Source organism: Schistosoma mansoni, chromosome 7 (genome assembly GCF_000237925.1).
Source record: "Schistosoma mansoni strain Puerto Rico chromosome 7, complete genome".
In the NCBI taxonomy this organism is placed as follows: Eukaryota; Metazoa; Platyhelminthes; class Trematoda; order Strigeidida; family Schistosomatidae; genus Schistosoma; species Schistosoma mansoni.
In genome coordinates this window covers 6,411,040-6,433,867 of record NC_031501.1, presented here as the reverse complement: position 1 = coordinate 6,433,867, position 22,828 = coordinate 6,411,040, and the positions used below count along the sequence as shown (strand labels likewise).

The 22,828-nt window shown below is 35.1% G+C and overlaps 1 protein-coding gene across 1 annotated transcript in view; it reads left to right on the top strand.

Annotated features, from left to right (window-relative positions):
* Positions 1-22,828, top strand: part of Smp_041600 (isoleucine--tRNA ligase) — a gene marked incomplete at its 5' end in the record, with an annotated part of 37,437 nt that overhangs the window by 7,906 nt on the left and 6,703 nt on the right. Inside the window, 12 exons of the mRNA XM_018798716.1 lie at positions 1,248-1,346; positions 2,251-2,451; positions 2,596-2,701; positions 4,163-4,338; positions 6,106-6,313; positions 7,927-8,071; positions 9,693-9,784; positions 11,120-11,252; positions 12,388-12,656; positions 14,692-14,862; positions 16,456-16,770; positions 19,137-19,376. Coding sequence (XP_018653630.1) covers positions 1,248-1,346; positions 2,251-2,451; positions 2,596-2,701; positions 4,163-4,338; positions 6,106-6,313; positions 7,927-8,071; positions 9,693-9,784; positions 11,120-11,252; positions 12,388-12,656; positions 14,692-14,862; positions 16,456-16,770; positions 19,137-19,376 — 2,155 coding nt within the window. The remainder of the gene's footprint in view (positions 1-1,247; positions 1,347-2,250; positions 2,452-2,595; positions 2,702-4,162; positions 4,339-6,105; positions 6,314-7,926; positions 8,072-9,692; positions 9,785-11,119; positions 11,253-12,387; positions 12,657-14,691; positions 14,863-16,455; positions 16,771-19,136; positions 19,377-22,828) is intronic.

The window sequence follows — 22,828 nt, the reverse complement described above, 5'->3', positions numbered from 1 at the left end:
ATTTATGTGTTTAAATAAATAAATAAATAAACGACTGTTGTGAGTAGTACAATTATTCTAGGCATTTATTTTAAAGCGGGGAGGAAAATTTAAAGTGACACCAATCCACATATATTTTCAAGTATATTTGAATTATAAGATAAATATATTATCAGTAATCGTCTCATGTTTCTTATAGAATAATTATCATATTCGTCGAATGACATCATTTTTTGAAAATTAACTCCCTGATACTCAATACGTCTTATTTCATGCGATAAATAATCTCTTACTGAACATTTTTGACGTATTTGTTATTATAATGATCAATTATATTGTTAGTCCTGTTATCGTACGTTACATTTATCTTTCAAAATATAATAGTCCACAAATCGACACCGTATAATGGTCATTTCAACATTAACAAATAAAAAAAGGTGGTTGATGGCTAGCAGTGGGATCCAGAACGCGCGTTTCTTTTTGCTTGGTACTCATCAGCTGGATGTACCTGCCTCCCAGAGTTGGTGTTTACACAAGTAGGAAGAAACGCGCGTTTCGGATTCCACTGCTAGCCACCAGTCATCTATGCTTATAATGCTTATGATTTAAGGCGATATCGAGGCAATCCTCACAGGATACACATATACCAATAAAAAACTGATCAATTGGAGTCCTAAACATCAATAGGAAGATTCAAACAAACAATACCAAGTGAAATTAACAAATAAATTTACAATCTTAAATGTATATTGTGTATTTTAAGAACATGTACTTACCTTAAATCTGTCTACTCATCTTTGACTGTTAATTAGAACTCATGATCTATTTAATAATCTGAGTAATGACCAGTCATGCTTATTTAGTATTTTTTTTGTACTGCCCCAATGGTAGTCGGTGACCAACGATATGTTCATATACCACTTGTTCCCTCACGATACTGGAACCCATGTGTGTCATTGGTTTGGAATCAAGGTTTTCCAACTCTCCTAGGTAGATCCTTCATATCCACTGACCCGGTTAAAATGCCGGACATTGTAGCTACACTTTGCTAATGAATACCAGTTAGGATGATATCTAGATCAAACAGGGTTACCTGCCAACTACCTGCAACCATCTAAACGTATATTTCTTTGATCTTCCAAAAATGATATATATTAGGTTGTATATTGTCGCCTGAATAACAAATCTATATTGTTGCTATGTAACATAACTGTCATGTAACTAATTTCAGATTTAATTTGAACTATTTATTTTCTGTCTTTTCTTAGGTCAGATACTCCATTAATATACAAAGCTATTCCTACTTGGTTTATTCGTGTTGAACAAATGATTGATCGACTGTTGGCTAACAATGAAAAATGTCTATGGTATGTGTGTGTACACACTGATTCACCTTTGATTTTTCTATTAGAATGTGTTTAATGTCCATCCAAATTCTTTTTTTTTTCTTCTGTGCAATTCAATATAGTCATTCTCTACATTTGTTTATTACTCTTTCAATATATGGTTTCTAGTTTTATTGAGAGATAAACTTTAAAGATGCTTGAAATTACAGCAACCAAATTGCAACCCCACAATTAGCCAATCAAAATGTCGTATGAATAACTTCTGAAAAAACAAACAAACAAACAATACTACTGCCAGGTTCAAATAGATGTTACATGAATCTATTAAAGTTGTGTATAGGTTTTGTCTACGTGTAAATCGGAAAAAAACAGATTCATCCATATGGCTATATAACATCCATCTTCTCAAACCTTCATAAGGATGCTAATAGTGTCTTAAGTGCCACCATATTGTTCCTGGTTAGAGTTTAGGTTTAGGGATATGGTTGATTCATGTGTTACATTCAATCCACATAGAAATAGTTGGGCATTTGATGCAATTAACATGAACATTTTTACTTTATAATAATAAACAACAATATTTCGTCATCATTTTAAACATTCTGAGGTGTATACAATGTTATTTCTGATACCTATTTTATGTGATAGCAGATAGTCATTCGTTTTTTAGTTTTGTGCAAAGTCTTCTTGATTCTGATTGGACTATCCCCATACTACTTATTGGGCATGGCGGGCGATTAAAATAGGGCATAACCAGACAAATTGTATGTTGTGCCTTTGCATTATTGCTAGAGGACCACCAAAATGCCATCACTTAAAAGTCTGTATAATTTGACGATATTTGTTTTACAAATGTCAAATTATTATTTTCCCATATTGTATAATTTATGCTTTCGACTTTCATACCATATTATAACAAAACAAGGGTACCGGATTTTGTACGTGAAGGTAGATTCGCTAATTGGCTACGTGATGCACGTGATTGGGCTGTGTCTAGAAATCGTTTCTGGGGTACACCAATACCAATATGGACAAGTGATGATATGGAAGAAGTGGTTTGTATTGGTTCTATTGGAGAATTGAAACTGTTATCTGGTGTAGAGGTTACGGATTTACACAAAGAATTGTAAGTTTTGCTTGTTATAAAAAGGAGTATATATATATTCTGTTTGATTCATCATTGGTTGTAGCGAATGCATATATCTTTCAGACGCTTGATAATTATGTTTTGTATTATTATCTCTTTTACTCTTTCCGAATATTTCATTAGTGTTGACCCAATCACTATCCCATCATCAACTGGACGAGGTGTTTTACATCGCGTTTCTGAAGTATTTGACTGTTGGTTTGAATCAGGATCCATGCCGTATGCCCAGGTTAGTGTGTGTGTGCGTATTAACTAAATAAATTCACAGTTGTAATAGTTTCTTTCTTATATTCCACGTATAATTTACTTTAGGTCGGTGGTAACTTAATGTTTTCAAAGGATTAAGCATTCAATGTCCACGGTTTGAAGGCTCAAACATTGCCCTTACCACTTCAGTTTTGTGCAGTCGATTAGTATCAGTAAAATGTTTAATTGTGAAATCCCAAGTGCACCAGCTTGTACTTGGGGTACTGAAATGTATTAAATCCGAGTAGAATTAGATCTCATTGAAAGATATTGTGAAGCTTGGTTTAATTTGGAGATATTTTTCATCACCGTTCGATCTCTGACGATAACATTGAAAATTAGACTGCCGGACAGCTGTTTCGTCAGAATATAAGACTCCTCATCACTGCGCACCCACACACACGTCATGGATCGAACCCTGGACTTCAGGCCTCACAGTAAATGCTTAAATATTAGAACCTCTGAGTCTGATGTACAGTCCCTACTTTAATCAATTTGAAATATATCTCCACGATCATGGAGTTCCATTTGTAGTATCTTTTTTTTCCTGGTTTGTCTAAGCTTCACCAGTCACGACTTTTCATTAAATTTCCGGGAGTGTTCTTACGTGAATTAGTTCTGTACCAGGTTGAAACAACTGGCCAGTAGCCTCTAACTTTCAACAGCAACTCAACTGAGATCAACTTGTAACATGCAGCCTGCAAATTAAAATTAAATTATTAAAAGCAGAAGGGGTTTTTGTGGATATTATAGTAGTTTTTTTAATAGTTGAGATCATGATTTAACTAAAGCTAGACCACCATGGGAAACTTGGAAGCACTGGACGGCCATTTCGTCTCATTGCGGGACTCCTCAGCAGTGCGCACCCACGATCCCGCCTCGCGAGATTCGAATCCAGGATCTACCAGTCTCGCGCGCGAGCGCCTAACCTCTATACCACTGAGCCAGCATCCAACGGTGTTAATGTCCAACTTCTACCGATTAACGAAATTTAGCGACACATCCACTATTGTCTTCAGTGAGTTACTATCTCACAATAGACCTGGTTGAACTCCACTGGTCACTGCTTCTCCCTAGAACTTCAGGAAATACCTCTTGAAGCCAGTCACTAGTGAGCGTATGTTGATTAACATCAGGTTTTTTTTGTGGCTATTATAGTAGTTTTTTCATAGTTGAGATCATGAGTAATTTGAAGCTAGACCACCATGGAAAACTTGGAACTCATGACTCATTATTAGGGAGAGTCGAATGCTTCAACTAATAAGCTAGCCCCTTTGTTCATACTTTCTCCTGCACATTAATAAACAACCGATTGATGCTATCCAATAATTTTTATCACAACACTATGAAGTGGAACGAATATTCACTTTTAAATTTTTCGTATATGCTATATATTTCAAAATATTTACAGGCAACAGTTTTGTTCTCTTAAATTTGTGCACAGATACATTATCCATTTGAGAATACAAATGTGTTTCAAGAAGGTTTCCCAGCAGATTTCATCGCTGAAGGTATTGATCAAACACGTGGTTGGTTTTATACATTATTGGTATTATCCACTGCATTATTCGATCAACCGCCATTTCGTAATTTAATTGTTAATGGAATAGTTTTAGCCTCGTAAGTTATTTGATAGTTATCGTATAGGCACTTTTGGGTTTTTATGTGCGTGGGTGTTTTTATTTTAATGTTATGGTATTCATATGTATTGTTTCTTGTTTTGCTATGTAAGATTTTAAACCTAACAGCATGTATCAAAGTGACAGTTTAGCGTATTTAGTGACAGATTCGAACCCCACGCCATGCGCACTCCAACTTGAGCAGCAGAAGTGTATCACCAAATATCATGTTATGAAGTGTAACTCGAAAACAAATAGATGGATATGCACTTGGTAAACAAGTTACATTTCAATATGTACCATGCATGTCTAAACATAATTTGATATACCCTAATTCCAGTTTGTATACTTGACACTAAGCAAAACTATTTATTTGGGGGTTAATGCTATTATATATATATATATATATATATATATATATACACTTCATTTAGACAGTCGGACAGTATCACATGGTTGGTTGGAGATAGTCGAAGACCTAGATCTCGCGCTATTCGGCATTTGCCAGTAATGGTGTATTTATTTCATCTTGAGGTTTTTTATCCTCTCTGTGAGATTTAAACTGAGTTATTTATCACTAGTTAATTACACATTAGTAACTAATATTATACTTGTATTTACCGGTGATCGTATTCTATAAATCGTGTAGTGTATTGGTATGAATTTGTTACTAAAAGTATCATCTTCGTCATAATATTAGAGAAAAATCTACGGAAATAGTTCAATCAAATAAATGCAAAAGGAGTACTATTTTTGAAATAATCATATTTTCAAAGTTTATACCTACGTTTGTCAGTGCCGGTTGGTCGTAAGAAGTTTTCAGTAAACCCTGGACTTGGGTTTCAAACTCGTATTATTCAGCTTTACAGTCTCAGCTATTCGGACTGCTCAATGGTGACGTCTCAGGTTGTGAAACTGTATGGCCCGGATTCTAATCCACAAGGTGGCATCAATACCTCCAAGATTATAGCTTTGCCATTTTGACAAGTGTCAATTTATGTGAAACCTAGGTTATCCAGTCGACTACCTCCAACATCGAAACATGGCGCACTCTATCTAGAGTGGTTTAAACCAGTTACTGACACTTTGCAGCCTTGTCGATCGAATTCGGACAGCACTGGAAGACTAGACAAACATAGCATTAATGGTCAACCAGTTGTAAGTGTTTATTTGTGTTCAGCACTTCTATACAATGTTCCCAATGATTCATTCATCCTATACTCCGAGTTAGAGTAGATTAGTTGCTTGCTTGGTCGTTTCAAGCAATCGACCATAAACTAACAGGACTCAATTTCGAATTTTATTCTCAGTAATTTAATTACAATATATATCACTGAAAGTCGAGAGTTCACCTTCCCATACATGACTACTAAGTTGCATCCTCAACAATCAGGCACTAATAATTTGATACCCGTTGCAGATTTTTCTCTCTCCCTACATCCCGGATTCATAGTTTTACAATTTTCCTCATAATTTCCTTTGTTACCATCCTACTATCGATGATAGAGTGGTAGCTCAGTTGTTAAGGTATTTAACCTTTAGCCACTAAGTTGCAGGTTCGAACCCTGTTCCATGTACTTCTATTCAGTCGACTGAAGATAATATCACTAGTCCTCATACTCAGGTTATGACTCGAAGTCAAGTACACTAATCTGCACTTGGTAAGTAGTTTGTATTACATTAATAATGTTAGTAATATTATTTCTAAATATCACTGTATATTATATATTTATGGCGTTAACAACAAAAAATTCACTTGATGTTTTAGCGATGGACAGAAGATGAGTAAACGCGCTAAAAACTATCCAGATCCAGTTGAAGTTATAAATAAACACGGTGCAGATCCACTACGATTATATTTGATTAATTCACCGGTGGTTCGAGCACAAAATCTACGATTCAGTGAATCTGGTGTACATGAAATTGTAAAAGATGTATTTCTGCCATGGTGTAATGCATTACGATTTTTAATTGAGGTAAGTTGTCGAATTATTTTTCATTGTTGAAAATGTAACACTTAAATTATGATTGACTTGACTTTTTTATTCAGTAACTTCACAATCTTGATTCGATTTGGGCGCCCAGGGCAGTATCCCAGCCCCCACACAAATCATTTGATTTGCTTGGCTCATATATATTTGGTGCCTCCTTGTACCAATGTTTATGTGTCTTAATAAATAAGTAGATATACTTCAACATTACTCACTCGATCGTTTACTAGACACAGGTACTGCTACCAAAGTATTTATCATCAAATACTTGCAGTATATTCACTTGTACAATCTACTTTTATTGATTACCTTTCATAATCTTATAGCATTACAAACTTAACTGCTGCTCGGTATAGTTTCTCTTCGTTCAGGAAATGGATACCTTACCTTCGTTAAATGTTGTGCGAATTGAAAACGAGATTTTGTTAATCATCTAGTCAGTAGGGCTGACAATATTTTAAAAGTCATTAAAGTAGTCTACGTACTCAATTACTTGTCACCCCTTGGACAAAATAAGGATTGATTTTGACCTGTTCTTAAACAATTTTACATCTATAAAAGGGGGAAACACATCACGTACATCGTTAAATTGGTTACTGAGGATAATAAAAAGACTGAGTATTATCACTGTTTTGCCCAGATATAAATATGTCATCTATAATCTCCAAGTCGATCAGTGAATCTGCGAGGGATTGGATAAAGAAAGAGCCATTTCTTAAAAGAAGTCTTTGATAAAATTCAATAAAACTGTATATAGTGAACAGTCTTTATGTATAGTACTTCTGGTCAGTCCTCCATGAGCTCTGACTTTATAGATATTGTTTGAGCAAACAGTCTTCTGTTAGTTGGTGAATTTTGCTACGCCATTCAATAACAAGCATTACCATAAAACCTGTTCATCAACGGAGTTGAATGTGGCCTTCAAGTCAAGAAACAGAATTACAGTTAAGTAACTAGAAGAATAGTGGATATTCAATCCAGACATTATGTTATTCTAAAACCAATTCTTTAGGATGTATTCAACCAATTACATATCATATATTTGTGTAGTATAATTAATTTTTTCGTAGAATTTTAAAGGAGTCTTTCAAAGTTAAAACAAGTAACCTTAGTTGATTGAGTTTACCTTTAACTAACCAAATCAGTTCGTACCCATATTTGACAGTTATTCAAACTCCATATTATATCATCTTGAAGAGATTCGACATACCCGATTAGATTGTAATCGAAAGCAACATTACTTCGTACCAACAGCATCACTTCATATAAACTCCCCTACTTCTACTTCTAAGTAGCCCTAAGTGTATACGACAAAAATTGGTTATATTAGTTTTTTAGAACGATATTATTGAAGCCTGTCAGAGACATTAAAACTACTAAATCCGCACACCCCAATCTCAAATTTACTAGTATCGTGTTATTATTTAATACTAGTATTCCTGCAGATACAATAAGTTGACGCGTAATAGTCTTATTTGCTTAGATCAATATCATACATTACAGTCTATCATCATCATCCTGGGTCTGTGTTTATAATATATCTAATTGTTCACTGATTAAAAACTGAACCTTTTCAACTTTACATTTTCTTAATTTAGTCATCAATCTTTCCATATCAAAAAACGACTCATCAATTATTCATTGTAAAATCAGATGAGTTTCCTTCGACAAATAATTTTATGGATCGTTGGATTTTATCATTTACTCAAAGTCTAATACTGTTTGTACATGAAGAGCTTTCAGGTAAGTGGAATATTGTCTATGCCCATTTCCTTATTAATTATTCTAAATATCCCTCGAATTCCTTGGAAGTCAGTTTCAATGTTTTATTTGCATATAACAATGATAATTTTTTCAAGAAAACTGGAAATTCAGTGGATTTTTTCCAGTTTATCCTGCATTTGGTCGTTTTCTGCTTTTCGTTAAGTATCATCCACTTGGGGAAGGATTTCTCAGTCCAAATCGTTTTACTAGAATCGTGTACACAGATGATTTTTCAACAATTCGTTTCACTAGCTATCATTTATCGGAAAGCACACGAGACCTCTCAACACAGGATGTCAACGGTCTTCCATAGCTAATAACTATGTAGCTTAGTTTGAATATTTTTGGACAAAATATGTATATATGTGTCTGTTTTGTCACGTTTTAAAACTTGTCATCTGTATAAACTTTGTAATTATTTCACAATTCAACTCAATTCATTGTATCATATTTGTTGGTACTACATTAAACTACTAATTTGGAATTGAGTAGCATGTACTTTCTAAGTTATTGTAGAGCGGTGGTTTATCAGTTTAAACGATTGACTTCCAACCACTTTTTTTAAAGTCATTCCTTAACACACTTTACCACATTCCAGTTCAAGTACCCGGTAGTACCATCAATAAAGCTTGTTCAAAAATTTGTCTTCAAATCGAGTACATAAACATGTACTTGGTAAATGTATTTACCTATGGATACATAGTGCTTTATTTGATTATAAACATACAGTCAAATATTATTAGTTCCTGTCTTATTCAAACTGACCGCAAATTTGAAATTATGACTTCTGGTCTTTGAAACAAAGCAACTTTCCTGATAATTACTTAACTTGTGCGCTTCTTTATTTCTTGAAAATTAATTTAAACCACCAAAATTCACTAAACTGACTAGCCTCAAAATCGATTATTATAAAACTCTAGTCAAAAAATAGCTTTGACCTATGCAGTCGACCAAGCTGAGGGTAAGAGGGTCATCCGATTATTATCACTGGATAATAATGACCGTCTTATGTCATGACTTTCGTATGGTCAACAAATCTATGCTAGTGGATCCTTAATCGGTGAATAAACGATATACGTGTTTAGCTAAAGAATTTTTGTGGAGATTGGTTGAATTTACGGGTTGTTTACGTCACAGATGGATCCTAATTGGTATACTGTTGGAAACTAGGAACCACTGCATAACTGCTTCTTCCCAATATAGGATCCTTCCGTTATGTTCGGTATAAATCAGTTGTCATTACTGGCATTAGATAATCGTCAAGTTATATCCCAAATCGATAGAAGTTGGAATTGTACCATTGGATGGTGACTTAGTGGTTCCTATGGTTTTAATCATTCGTCGATAGGCCTAAAGGTCATGGGGTTAGACCACCGATGACGTCATGAATACTTACTTCTTGGTAGTCTTATATTGGAACAAAAGAGCTGTCTTATACTCCATGGTATTCTTTGTTATCACAATTTGGGCTAAATACACCCCACAAGATTAACTCACTTGCCACAAGATCTGAAAGTTTCGATTACTTATGTGTATATACCTGCATGCTGTGAAATCGTTTGAATATTATACTGTATTTTTAAAATTTTTCTTAAAATAGGTTATCGTTTGTACACAGTGGTACCGCGTTTAGTAAAATTTATTGATCACCTTGTCAATTGGTATGTACGAATGAATCGTAAACGTTTAAAAGTAAGTGATTAGTTTGCACATCACTATTTATTCTGTAAATACGTTCACTTATATATATTTTTTTGAGTCACAGAAATATGGTAAAACTCTGTTAATGAATAATTTTATGTAGTTGAGATCTTGAGTCACTTGAAGCTAGACCACCATGGAAAACCTGGAAGCACTGGACGGCCGTTTCGTCCTATTGTGGGACTCCAAATACATATGCAACACACAAAGCATTCAATTAATGTGAGGTCTGGATTACTGCCCAGGTGCCTAAACCGAAATAGGTAGTTTTCTTAGGGAGCTACTCTCTGGGCCTGTGACCTAGAGGTCTAATCCACAAGGGAGTGGAGTAACGTTAGATTCAGTCTCATGGTAGCTGGTAACCAACAGCGAGTTCATACTCCATTTGTTACCTCGGGATCCTGGAACCCATGTAAACCATTGATTTAGAATCAGGGTTTTCCAATTTCCTTAGGTGGATCCATTCGTAACCACCAACCCGTGTAAAGAGCCGGACATTCGTCTTTCCTCCTCTCAATTTCATAAACTTCACTCTCACCGCGAGAAACCAGTGTGTGGGACTCCTATGACAATGGCTGTATACGTATGGCCATGTGAGAGCATTTTGAGAGAGAGCTGACTCTCCCCACCCTCGACCCTACCTTGGAATTCGCGGGTTATGATTATGTTTTCTATTCAGTTATTTTATCCTTAACAACATTCGTTGGTACGGAAGTAAGTCGAAAGATTTCATTCCCCTTATTTAAATACTATCTTACTCTCAATCGTCTATAGTCTCTCTCCCAAGAAATTCTTAGTCACTACTCTTTTGTAACGACAGTGTCTCTGCTAAAGTTTAATAAAGCAAAAGTGGATGTCTGCCACTTAAACTGAGTTACTGAATATGTTAAGAGTTAAAGCATCCTGATATTTCAAACTGCTGAGGCAAAATGACTTCAGGATACTGATATAAAGTGAATGACATATGAATCTAGTTAAACCATCAATTACCAAGAGAATGCATTATCTAACATCGCGACCGGGGATCAATTATTAAAAGATCTAACTTCTATCTACTGGGTCTGAATTCTGCATTCTATTTCATTTACTTCAGTTAAGGCAGTCATTCAGTAGTACTGGTTCTCACATAAAGTATATTGCTCAAAATCGAATACGAAAATGTTTACTCGGCTAAATGATGGTAATTGACAATAACTTTTCAAAACCATATAATATTAAACGTCATAGGGCTATAAACTTTATTTTGAAAAGATACTCTTCGTTCTTAATTTGTCATTCTTACTTTAATTTTTTTTTTAAATCGTTTTTATTATTGTCATAATACAGGGAGATGTTGTTGAAAATCAAGATGATTGGAAAGCAGCTTTGCACACCCTATTGAAAGTGATTTATCAGATTACATGTTTAATGTCACCTTTCACTCCATTTATAACTGAATTTATCTATCAACATATCAAGGGTTATCTTGATTATACTGATAATTTGAAAGGTTAGAGGCACTGAGTTTCCTTTTTTTATCCTTTGATTTTTCGTTATTGTTCATTAGTTACCATTTCTATCTATGCATTATTGTGTGCTCACTAGTGACTAACATCGAAAGGAAATTTCCGGAGTTTTACTGAGAAGCTGTGACCAGTGGAGTTCAACTGTGTCGGATGCGAGGCAGTTATCACCAAAGACTATAAAAGATGTTAGCGCAATAAAGTGGATTTATTGCAGTTAGACATTAACGAAATTGAATGTGGTGTTTTCGATCCTGGCGTTCGGGATGACGGCTGTTCAGTGCTGGATGAGTCCCACACTGGGACGAAATGACCATGTAGTGCTTAGAGGTTTTCAATGATTACCTAACTTAGATCGGTCCATGGTTTTAATGAAATAAATCTTTCCTTTTAGATTACAAAAGCTCTCTTGTCAATGAAAAAGTCACGGTATTTTTATCACCTACAATGTGTTGTTGCCTCCCAAATACGTTCCACTCTCAATATTCTCCTAAGCTTATGTTTATCATATAAATAACTTGGTCACTACCATACTAATTGTGAACTTCAAATAATTCTCCACAACTGGTCAGCATGTTTGTTACAGTTCCTGAAGTGCCAGATCACTTGTATTTATAGTGTCTCCATAGCAAACCACTGCTTTTTTTGTTCAAATCTCATAGTTTCCGGGCATTCTTATGGTTTATAAATGTTAAAAACATTAGTAAAGTGTCATAACCCGTGAAGTTCGATTTGGATACACACTGTCCCCATAAGCTACTCACCCACTCAGCTATGCAAGTGAAAAACTAGATTAATAGGAATTTGTAATTACTTGACCAAAATATATTATACACAAATCCTTGAGATAAAGACTTATACACCGAGGCTAGGTGCATGATCGAATTCCTTCAATAAGCGTATCTTACCTGTATTTTCTCATTCGACTTTAAGACCTATCTTTGAGCACGGACATGTGATGTGCCTAGACTCTCCCAGCCTATGATAAATCCCGTATCTTTGACTTTTAGTGATCAACGTCATTAATTACTTCCAACATCATTATCCGAAATAACGAGTACAAAAATGAAAAATTTCAATTTCTTTCTGTAGATCGTAGTTCTCTTCTTCCCGGTTATTCATCTGAAACTGGTGCACCCGATTCCATTCATTACATTCAAGCCCCTGAACCAAAATTAGAACTGATCTCACATGAAATAGAAGATATTGTCTATTGGATGCAATCTGCCGTGGAATTAGGTCGTATAATACGTACTCGTTGTAATCTTCCATTAAAAGCACCATTACGTGAAGCTATTGTTATTCATTCAGATCCGAATATTTTGAAAAACATCAAATCTGCACAAACATATATTATTGAAGTAAGTAAGCTAAGATTATCATAAATGAATATTGGTTGTTTTTTAAGTTATCGTTCTAATTAATATCAATAGCCTCCTTCACATTGAACAGTACTTAATGAACTAGTTACCTTAAAGAAATAACAACTAAACAATTATGATTTGTAAGTTCATCAATGTTTGTAACCAATTTTCCTTTATCTGTCTACCCACTTTCGTGCCGAGGACAACTTGTCTAGTGTAGATTACACCTTGGCGGGATAAGCTGACTGACTTAACCTTGAGGCTAGTATGCTTGAGTTCGAAGTGGAGTAGAGAGACGAAAACTATTCTATCACCTGATTAGCTGACAGGCACGCACGAGACAGAAGACAAGACAACTGGAACCCTACGTGATTTATTCCCGATTCCGATCTGGTACTCGATTTCAGATTAGTTTAATAAGATACATGAATAAATAGATGACTAATCCAACCACAACGTAGAACAATTAGGAAAATAAAATTATGTCCAAAACTGAGGGATTAGAGTAGAAAATAGAGTACAAAAAGTTACGTCTAATTACAATAGCTTTGGGACCGAAAAGGCTATGACAGTAAATCAAGCATCAAACGATGGTTTATGATCTGTAGAATAGACTAGGGACAAAAGTAAATGTTAATGTTTTACAAGCTTTGAATTAAATGAAATAACGTCCCCAAAATAAGCTTTCGTAGCTTGTCAAGGCTTCTTGTTTCTCTGTTCACATCAATATGGTGTTAGATAAATTGTTAGATGAGACTGTATCATAAAATGTACGTTGTTTGACTGATCTACTTCAAGATATAACCATTTGATGATCCTATTAAAATTACTGTAAATCTCTGTACGGAATCAGTGCGTTCATTATGTCGATAGATAGAATTTGATTAACATTAAGAAACTAGACAAACATAATATTACCCATTACTCAATTACCAATCAATGCAATACATCGAATCTACGGGGGGCTTAATGGTAACATCTCAAAGTGCAAGATTGGTTGACTGGGATTCGAATCCATCAGGTGACATTAGTTTCCTCAAGATTACGAGTTTGTCTTGGTGATGAGTACCAAACTAACACGAAACCTGGGTCAATGAGTGTATCCTGCCGATTATTTCTAATTACCAAAAATCTCAATATAGTATCTATGATGTTTAGCCACCTAAACTAATAGATATATTACAACTTGATCGATAGTTTGTTTCAGTATTAAGGACTAGACAAACATGATATTAGCCAATACTCAGTAAAGATCAATGTGAATATTCATTATCTAACCCAATCCTGGCACTAGTTTGATAATTAACTTCAAACGAACGAAAAAAGTTCTCATTTATCTATAATTTACACAAAACTCGCATTATAAAACGATTGAACATCTTAGTTGTTTTTGTTTTCCCGTTCTCATTAACCCAATACACGTTTTAAATACTTTATGACAATATCCATTGAGAAAAGTGTATTTGTATTATTGTGCTTATTTGATGTTGGTGAGAGCTGAGTTCTTGCATTTGTTCTACTATATTTGGTTGTATTTCGAACTTATTATCTTTGTGTACTTACATTTCCGTGTTGATATTCATGCTGAGACTCGAACTTACTAGTTACTTTTCAAACAGTAATGCGTATTGATTTCACCGTTGGTCACAATTAAAATATACCATGACCTGTAACAAAACTGATATATTGAGGCATCAACTTATGATTCCACCTAAGCCAATAATGACTGTTTTACATTCAATCTTGAATATCGACAATGAGATAATTACTAAGTTCTTGTACAAATAAATTATTTCACACAACTAGTCCATCTGATAAATTTCGAAAATGCAATGAGAAGACGAAGGTTCTCAGAAGGTCATCATAATCCTGATAACCCTCGTTGCATTATCGAAATAAGTTATTGGACATTTTATCACAGAGAACCAATGGGTATTTATATTCTTTTGTAAATAATTTTCTGAAGTATTGTGTTTATCGTCTTTAAAATTTTTTATTATTATTATTATTATTATTATTATTACTAATGAAGGAGTTGAACGTTCGTGTTCTCACTACAACTAGTGATAAACATCGTTATGGTGTTCAACTTCGTGGTATATTAAATCATAAAACACTGGGTGTACGACTTAAAAATGATTATAAATCTGTTGTGAACAAGGTGAAAGATATGTCAACTGAAGAATTGGAACAATTTATCAGTGTAAGTTTCTATATGAGTAGTATATACATATATGCATATGTGAAATGACATACGTCTACTTCTTATTTGTTAAAGTTAGATATTCTTTAATGTTGAAATCCAAAAAGTGCATTCCGTTTTATTCAGGACTCGTCGGTTGGATGTAATTGCACTCAAATGTTGATGTTCATATTTAAATTTGCACCAAGTACCATTTGCTTTGAATGCATGTCCTGCTGATGGTTGTCTGTCTTTACTAAATAACAATTCATACAGGTGAAAACGGGGGCTAATTATTAATTACATTCCTTAATACCAAGAAGGAGTAAAACTCAAATCTATACCAATCTGATTACTTTGTTAATACTTGACTTGAGTCTTGAGACTTGGGTCTCCTCAAGTTGAAATTATTCTATTGTAGTAATGATAGGGAAGAAAACTAAGCATTAAAAATATACTTCGTAAAGATATAGTGGAAAGGTATGTACGACGGAATACTGGAGTTCGAGATTTAAATAAACCTGCTTACTTTTTGATCGATTCTAATTTATTTCACTGCTCCGTCGTTGAACCATTTGCCCATTAATTTACATGAGAGAATTTGTTTCAAACTAGTCTAAAGGCTTGATGCGATAGTCCATTTAGTCCAACTATGAGGCTAGCAATGAATAAGTCCAATTTGTGACTTAAAAGCCTTCGAGACAAAGAAACGAAAACTATATTTATCACCTGTTAGACTGAAGAGGGAAAGATAAAGAAGACAAACATGCTAGAGCACTTCTCAATTTATTCCCAAGTGAGGATAAACTCCACTTTCGTTCTTAATTTTGACCTTGCACCTAGCTACCAACCAAAATAAAGCGGGAATCATTATTTACCATATCGCAATCCATGATGGAGGATATGTTTCGTTATCTGTTGTTTATGATGGCTTACATGGAAAATGTAAAATTTTTCTACAACGAAAAAACCACTCCATCATGCTACGGACGTATCAAGTGTAGGGTAGTCAGTCATGATGGAAGAAAAATTATAACACAGCAAAAGATACCTCCAATTAATTTTATACTAGAAATTATTCCAAAATACCAACAATTGTGTGACTAAATAAATGAAAACATAACCATAATTACTGAATACAACACGCTTAGATGACTTAAAAATGTTCAGTTTATCTAACTCCATCCAAAAAGGAGTATAGCAGTGAGTCACATATCGAACAGGTACAAAACTAAACGCTAGTATTTTACAGAATTTCAATTAATTGAAACAATGTTCTCAAAAATAACTTCCACTGTTCGTCATTGCTTCTTTATTTCGCTTTTCACACCATTCACTCGTTTCTATTCAATGATTTTTGCTATTACGGTGGCTCTAGCCAGGTAGTTGGCATCTACCAACATTGTTCAGTGGAACAATCAATAACTTCACGCACTGATGCCACGTTCATTTCGTAATGAGAGTCACTTTTCTTAAATGTTCATGATTTTCACATAATCACTTCAGCGTATATTCTTACTTCCATCAAATAGATTTTATTCTTAAGTTGTTATTGTTACCGATTATGACAGTTTTTTGTTCTCTTCTCTCCCCCCTTCTTTCGTTACACCATAGACTGGTCGTCTAGTTGTTTGTGGGCATGAATTATCCGGTGACGACTTATCAGTAGTATATTCGACTGGTGTTAGTAGTAGCAGTGGATGTAGTGATACACAGTCATCTACATCCAAATCGAAACGTAAATCTGAACAACCGCCGTCATCATCCTCCACATTGAACGGGAATCATCAAATAGACTCATCCAAATATGAAACAGCTTCAGATGCTAAAGGTCTATTGGTAATATTAGATACAACTCCAGATGAGGAACTGGAAAATGAACGTTTAGCTAGAGAACTTGTTAATCGTATACAACGAACACGCAAAAAGGTGAGTAGTGTTGTTCAATGTATTTGATAGTAATTTCCTGTCTTTCTCTTTCTCTCTCTCTCTCTCTCTGTTTTCTCATTATCTGATAACTTTTGTCCTACTGATTTAATTGTGCCATACTCTGCTGTAGCCAAGTGTAATGGTAATGTATTCGACTTCACATCTTTTTTCTTTCTAGTGAACTGTCAAAACAGATATAAGCGTCGAGCTATATTCAGTCATAGTATCTAAGTCATTTTTTCTGCTGAATGAAAGGAAAGCGTGAATGTATCACTTATTGTTGGGGGTTATAATATTTCTCGAAAAGTCGACAGGATTCATATCAGAAATTTGATTTTTTTTTAACGGTCACTTTGAATTTCTTTAAATTTCCAAGGGCAAAATTGATTTCAGCTCTCTAAAACTGACACCATTAATTTTCAAAAAGAGCAATTTGCTATATGTACACATATTCACTTAAAACTATGTCATTATCGGTCAGAGATAGATTAAACCTCTTGATTTCCGTATGTCTCCTCAAGTTTCGTGCCTGGGTCACATTTTTTTGTGTGGGAGAATAGTAAATACTTTTATTATATGTGTTTTGTATTGTCGTGTCCTATTTTCGAGTCACATAACAGCGTTAATGTGTAATAAGAGACCAGTCTCTGCTCGAGTAGCCCAATGGTAACACTGACCGTTATATTGTTGGGTGTGAATTACAAATATATGGACTGTACCAGCTTCTCTGTGATTGGTGGAGAGTGCCACTTCACGTCGGTGTCTCTATGTTCCAAGATCCGAGATATTTGAGCCACTTGAACTAGAAGTTACATTGCAAGTTGATCGTTTGAATTCGATCAGCACTGAACAAATATAATACTGATTACACACTATCCCAGAAATCATTATTATTATTATTATTATTATCAATTAATGGCTTTATTCAATATTATAATCTGGTACAATATAGAATTCTCGGCACGTTTTAAGCATATAGTTCCACTTTATTCTCCCGTTCACCTTTTATCAGTTAATCAAACAACGGATTAAAAGATAGAAGAATACAGATCGATATATAATATGTAAGGATACGAAGTGTGTCTGAGTAAGACTACTCACGAGACCGAATTGTTCACGTAAACCCTCTCTTAAACTGATATCCGAAGGTGACCACACCATTAACCAATATATTAGGCTTTCCTTCTGCAAAATAACAAACATACTTATGTACAAAATATTGAACACAAGATAGACATAGTTAAATCAATTAACAAAAAAACGATTAGGGGATATATTCTGCACATCATTGAATGATATTAATACCTGACTGTCAGACTTAATCATTACCCTTTCTTATTAGTTAGACTTCAAGCGATGCTTTATCGTGTATGATTTATAAGTTTCAATATGTTAACCATTCAATTGTAGCCAGTCATATGGACCACTACTTTAGTGAACAGGAACACAGGTGTGGACAACCGATTATATTTGGCACTGAGTTACTTGATAAAATAGAAAAACTATACTCCAACACTTCATTTACAAAATGTTCATTAATTGTTTCAGACGTCATTGTTCCTGCATTTCCATACCGATTACTTTCTGTTCCCGTTCTTTACTCTTCTACTTCTCAATATTCTGCTGCCAGGAATCATTTTGATCTCCTGTAGTTTTTTTTATGGGCAACAATAGTTCATAATGATATGGCAATTGGTTTTAACGATAAAACCAGTTGACATTTAAATAATACTTCACAAATTCCAACTTCATTGCCTATTTATTTCAGTATGAACAAGGGATTAGGATTGTCTCTGCTTTGTTTGAAGAGATTACAATATTACCTAAAACCAGCGGAGGGAACGAAAGTCAGCAACACAGCAACAGTACAAGACAAACTATCTAACTGCGCCTCAGCTCTGCTAACTAGAGGGAAAAGACCTGATTCAGCCGGGAAAACTATATATCCCACAAACAGTCCGAAGCATGAACGAGCAAGCACACATCTCATGAGTATATATGCAATACAAAAATGTTCTTGGGGAGCATCACCAAATATTAAACTAAAAGGGGAAACAAACCAATAACATTTCAGGTTCTTCCAAATGGTGAATACAAACAAAAGTTAAAAGTAAGCGCTTCTGGCGGGAAAGTGACAAATTCAAATTTCGAAAATAAAATTACAAAAATGAGACGTCGTTTATCAAGTGATTTCTGGAGATCCAGCATCCCTAACAGTTTTTTTTCTTTGCCTTAAATCCTTTATTAAAGAATTGCACTATTTAGTAAGCAAAGATGGATAGTGGCTAGTAGTAAATATGAACTACATAGTGTTTTTCTTTGAAGTACACTTATTTCCACCTTTTTTTATTTTTCCACATTTCTAGGCTGAATTGCTTCCTGAAAATCCAATTGTTATATTAGCAATCACTGATTTAGACAGTTATTACAATATTGCTGGACCAAATGGCAACTATTTAAATTTTATTCAATCAACTATTAAACAACCTTTCAGTGTTATAAGACAATCATCAATAAATAATATTGTAGATATTAGACAATGTGCTAAATCTATTCTACCTGATGGTTGGGAATTAACTACTGAAGTGATACGTGATACAGTTTCAGTAAGCAATAATAATGATTATTTGTTGATATTAAATAATGAAGGAAATTTTATTTGGATTGGCTGTATGGGTCTGTTTTTTTGTATATGCGCTTCTTGTTCGCCTTACCTTGAATTGGTTATTAATTCGCGAGTATTTAAGCAGAGTTATATGGTGGCTAACTGTAGAAACAACGAGAAGATTTAAGTAACTATTATAGATGAACTAAAATTCACTGCGTTCCATAAGCGAATGGCTATCTGAATTTACTATCTCATTGGATAACGTGATGGCCGTTCTTAATGAAATATACTGGGTTCGGTTAACGGTGTAAACATTCATATGATGTGTACCAAATATGATGAAAGGCACGTCATGGATCCACTGTGTTAGCCGTCGTCCACACCCTAAATACATTGATTTGTTTACATCATTATGAGTCATACCTATCGTTTAAAAAGTATGGTAATCATACCGTTCTGCTACAGGAAATGTAGCCTGAGTCCTACAATAACTTCAGTTCTATGAACATCAATAGAGTTGATTGGTATTTAGTCAATGCAAAATAAAGTTGAATATCTATCACCGTGTTTGTCTTCCATAACTTGGGGCCAATTGAAAAATTTGTTGATACAACCTCATGTATACGTAATATATATCTGAGTTTTGATGTGAGGAACAACTGATTACTTACTAGCACCAGATTTTCCACCAGGCACTTTTTCACTTAGAACCTACTAATTGAAAGTCAAATATTCTCCTATTTTAGACACTAAGCAAACGAATTACGTCCATATCGTTGAAATAATTGACAGTGCAGATGACAATGTTCTGTCACTTTCTATCATTTGTCGACTATAATTTTAACACTTACGTTTTTTCCATTAATTTTACGTTTACTGTCCCCTGCCCCTACTTAGTTATTGTATAGAAGTAGTCATTTTTAAAAACCTATTTCCACGTTCGATTGTGTAACTTGGTGTGAGGATGGTCCACAGGTGAAGTCGAGGGGGCTCTAGGAAGCCCAGGAAGAGCCGCAGACATTCCATCCAATCAGGGCTAGGGGAATGTTCTAGAAATGCCAACGTGGAGCTTCTCCATTGGATGGATTAGTTTGATACCTATGTGCTTATTGGTTGACCTAAATGATAATTTACTTTCAGCCAATAACTATAAATACACGAGATTTCTGGGCTATATTTTGACACTGTTTGGGGCAATAAACTTCCTGCTTACCAGACTTTGTCTTCTCTCTTTTGCGACGTTTGCGGGTTCTATCGTTCAAGTAGTCAAGTAGTTCGCGGTAGTTCGCGGCATATTAAGAATCAAGGCTTTAGATATAACAACTGGCGACGGGTTAATTTATCAAGATGTCTTTTGCCTTTGACCAATTTGAAGCTTTTCTAGAGCGCCATGAAAAACGGCTTGAACAATTCCAGATGCGCATACTCGAAAAACTAACCCAGCAGATGAACCTCAATAAGAATGGACTTACAGATGTTTCTGCCAAATCGCATGCTGATTGTATCATTGATTCCATTCACGAATTTCATTTTGATGGTGTTGCTGGTGTAACATTCGAATCTTGGTACAAGAAATATGAAGATGTATTTAATGTCGACCTAGAAACTTTTGATGATGCCGCCAAGGTCAGGGTGCTACTACGAAAGCTGGGTACCATTGAACATGAACGATATACTAATTACATTCTGCCCAAGAACCCAAGAGACATCTCATTCGAAGAAACAATTAAAATTTTGTCGCAAATTTTTGGTGAACAGTCTTCCCTGTTCAATATTCGCTATCAGTGCTTGAAAATAGTAAAAGCCGGCAATGATGACTGGGTGCAACATGCTAGCATAATAAATCGCGAATGTGAGCGCTTTAAACTATCAACAATGACAGAAGACCAATTCAAATGTCTTGTTTTCGTATGCAGCTTACAATCTTCAGAAGACGCCGACATTAGAACCAGAATTCTAAGCAAAATTGAACAGTGTCCAAATATCACCCTTCAAGAGGTGACTACTGAATGTCAGCATCTGGTGAACTTGAAGCATGACACTTCAATGGTAGAAAATAATGGTCGACTACCTTATGTACAGGCAGTAAATGGGAAGCAAAAGCAGAACACAACCATTAAGAAGCCTCCATCCGCATGTTGGTTTTGCGGAGAGCTGCATTACAAAAGGTTCTGCCCATACAAAAACTACCGGTGCACTAGATGTCAGCTCAAAGGACATAAAGAAACATGTTGTAAGAAGAAGATGCACCGTCGTTCATCAAGTGTTCATTTCCGAAGACGTAAAAATTGTTCATCAACCAATAGAATAATGGTAGCACGTACCAGAACAGAACATGATCGAAGAAAGTATGTAACCTTGAATGTTAATAAACGCCGTACTCGACTTCAGCTCGATACAGCTTCTGACATTACTTTAATAAGCCCAGAAACTTGGAGGAAGATTGGGCGATCAACAGTGCATCGAACAACACAACTAGCGCACAGTGCATCTGGCGGTAAGTTAAACATTGTAGGAGAAATACCTTGCACTGTGTCTAAAGGTGCGGTTACGACAAATGCAACCATTTACATTACGAAGAACCCAGGACTAGACTTATTGGGACTAGATCTAATAGAAACACTTAAGCTAGCAGATCATTCTATTAATAGCATCTGCAGACGAGTGACTACTGACAACTCCTCAAGGTGTAACCAGAAAGGTACCGTGCTGAAAAGACATCACAACGTTTTTAAAGAAGAATTGGGAGAATGTACGAAGGCCAAAGCCTTGTTAATCCTCAAACCTGGTGCTACTCCCGTTTTTCGACCCAAAAGACCTGTGCCCTACGCAGCGCTACCGATTGTTGAACAAGAATTAGAACGACTGCAAAAAAGTGGAATTATAGAACCAGTGAACTTTTCTGATTGGGCAGCCCCAATAGTAATTGTTAAAAAGCCTAATGGAAGTATTCGATTATGTGCAGACTACTCCACTGGATTAAATGACGCACTTGAAGCTCATCAGTACCCCTTACCATTACCAGAAGACTTATTTGCGAAACTTAACAGGGGTAAGTATTTTGCAAAACTAGACCTATCAGAAGCATATTTACAGATTCCAGTAGCGGAAGAATGCAAACATTACTTGACAATAAACACTCATAAAGGGTTGTTTCGATATAATAGACTTCCGTTTGGAGTAAAGACTGCCCCTTCAATCTTTCAACAAGTTATGGATACTATGCTACAAGATATTCCTGGTACTGCGGCCTATCTTGACGACATACTAATCATGGGTACAGACTATGCTGACCTGGAGAAGAAGGTAGATATGGTTCTCAGACGCATAGCAGATTTTGGGTTCACATTACGTGCTGAAAAATGTGATTTCTACATGGAACAAGTCCACTATTTGGGATTCATAATTGATAAAAACGGAAGAAAACCTGATCCTGAAAACGTCGAGGCT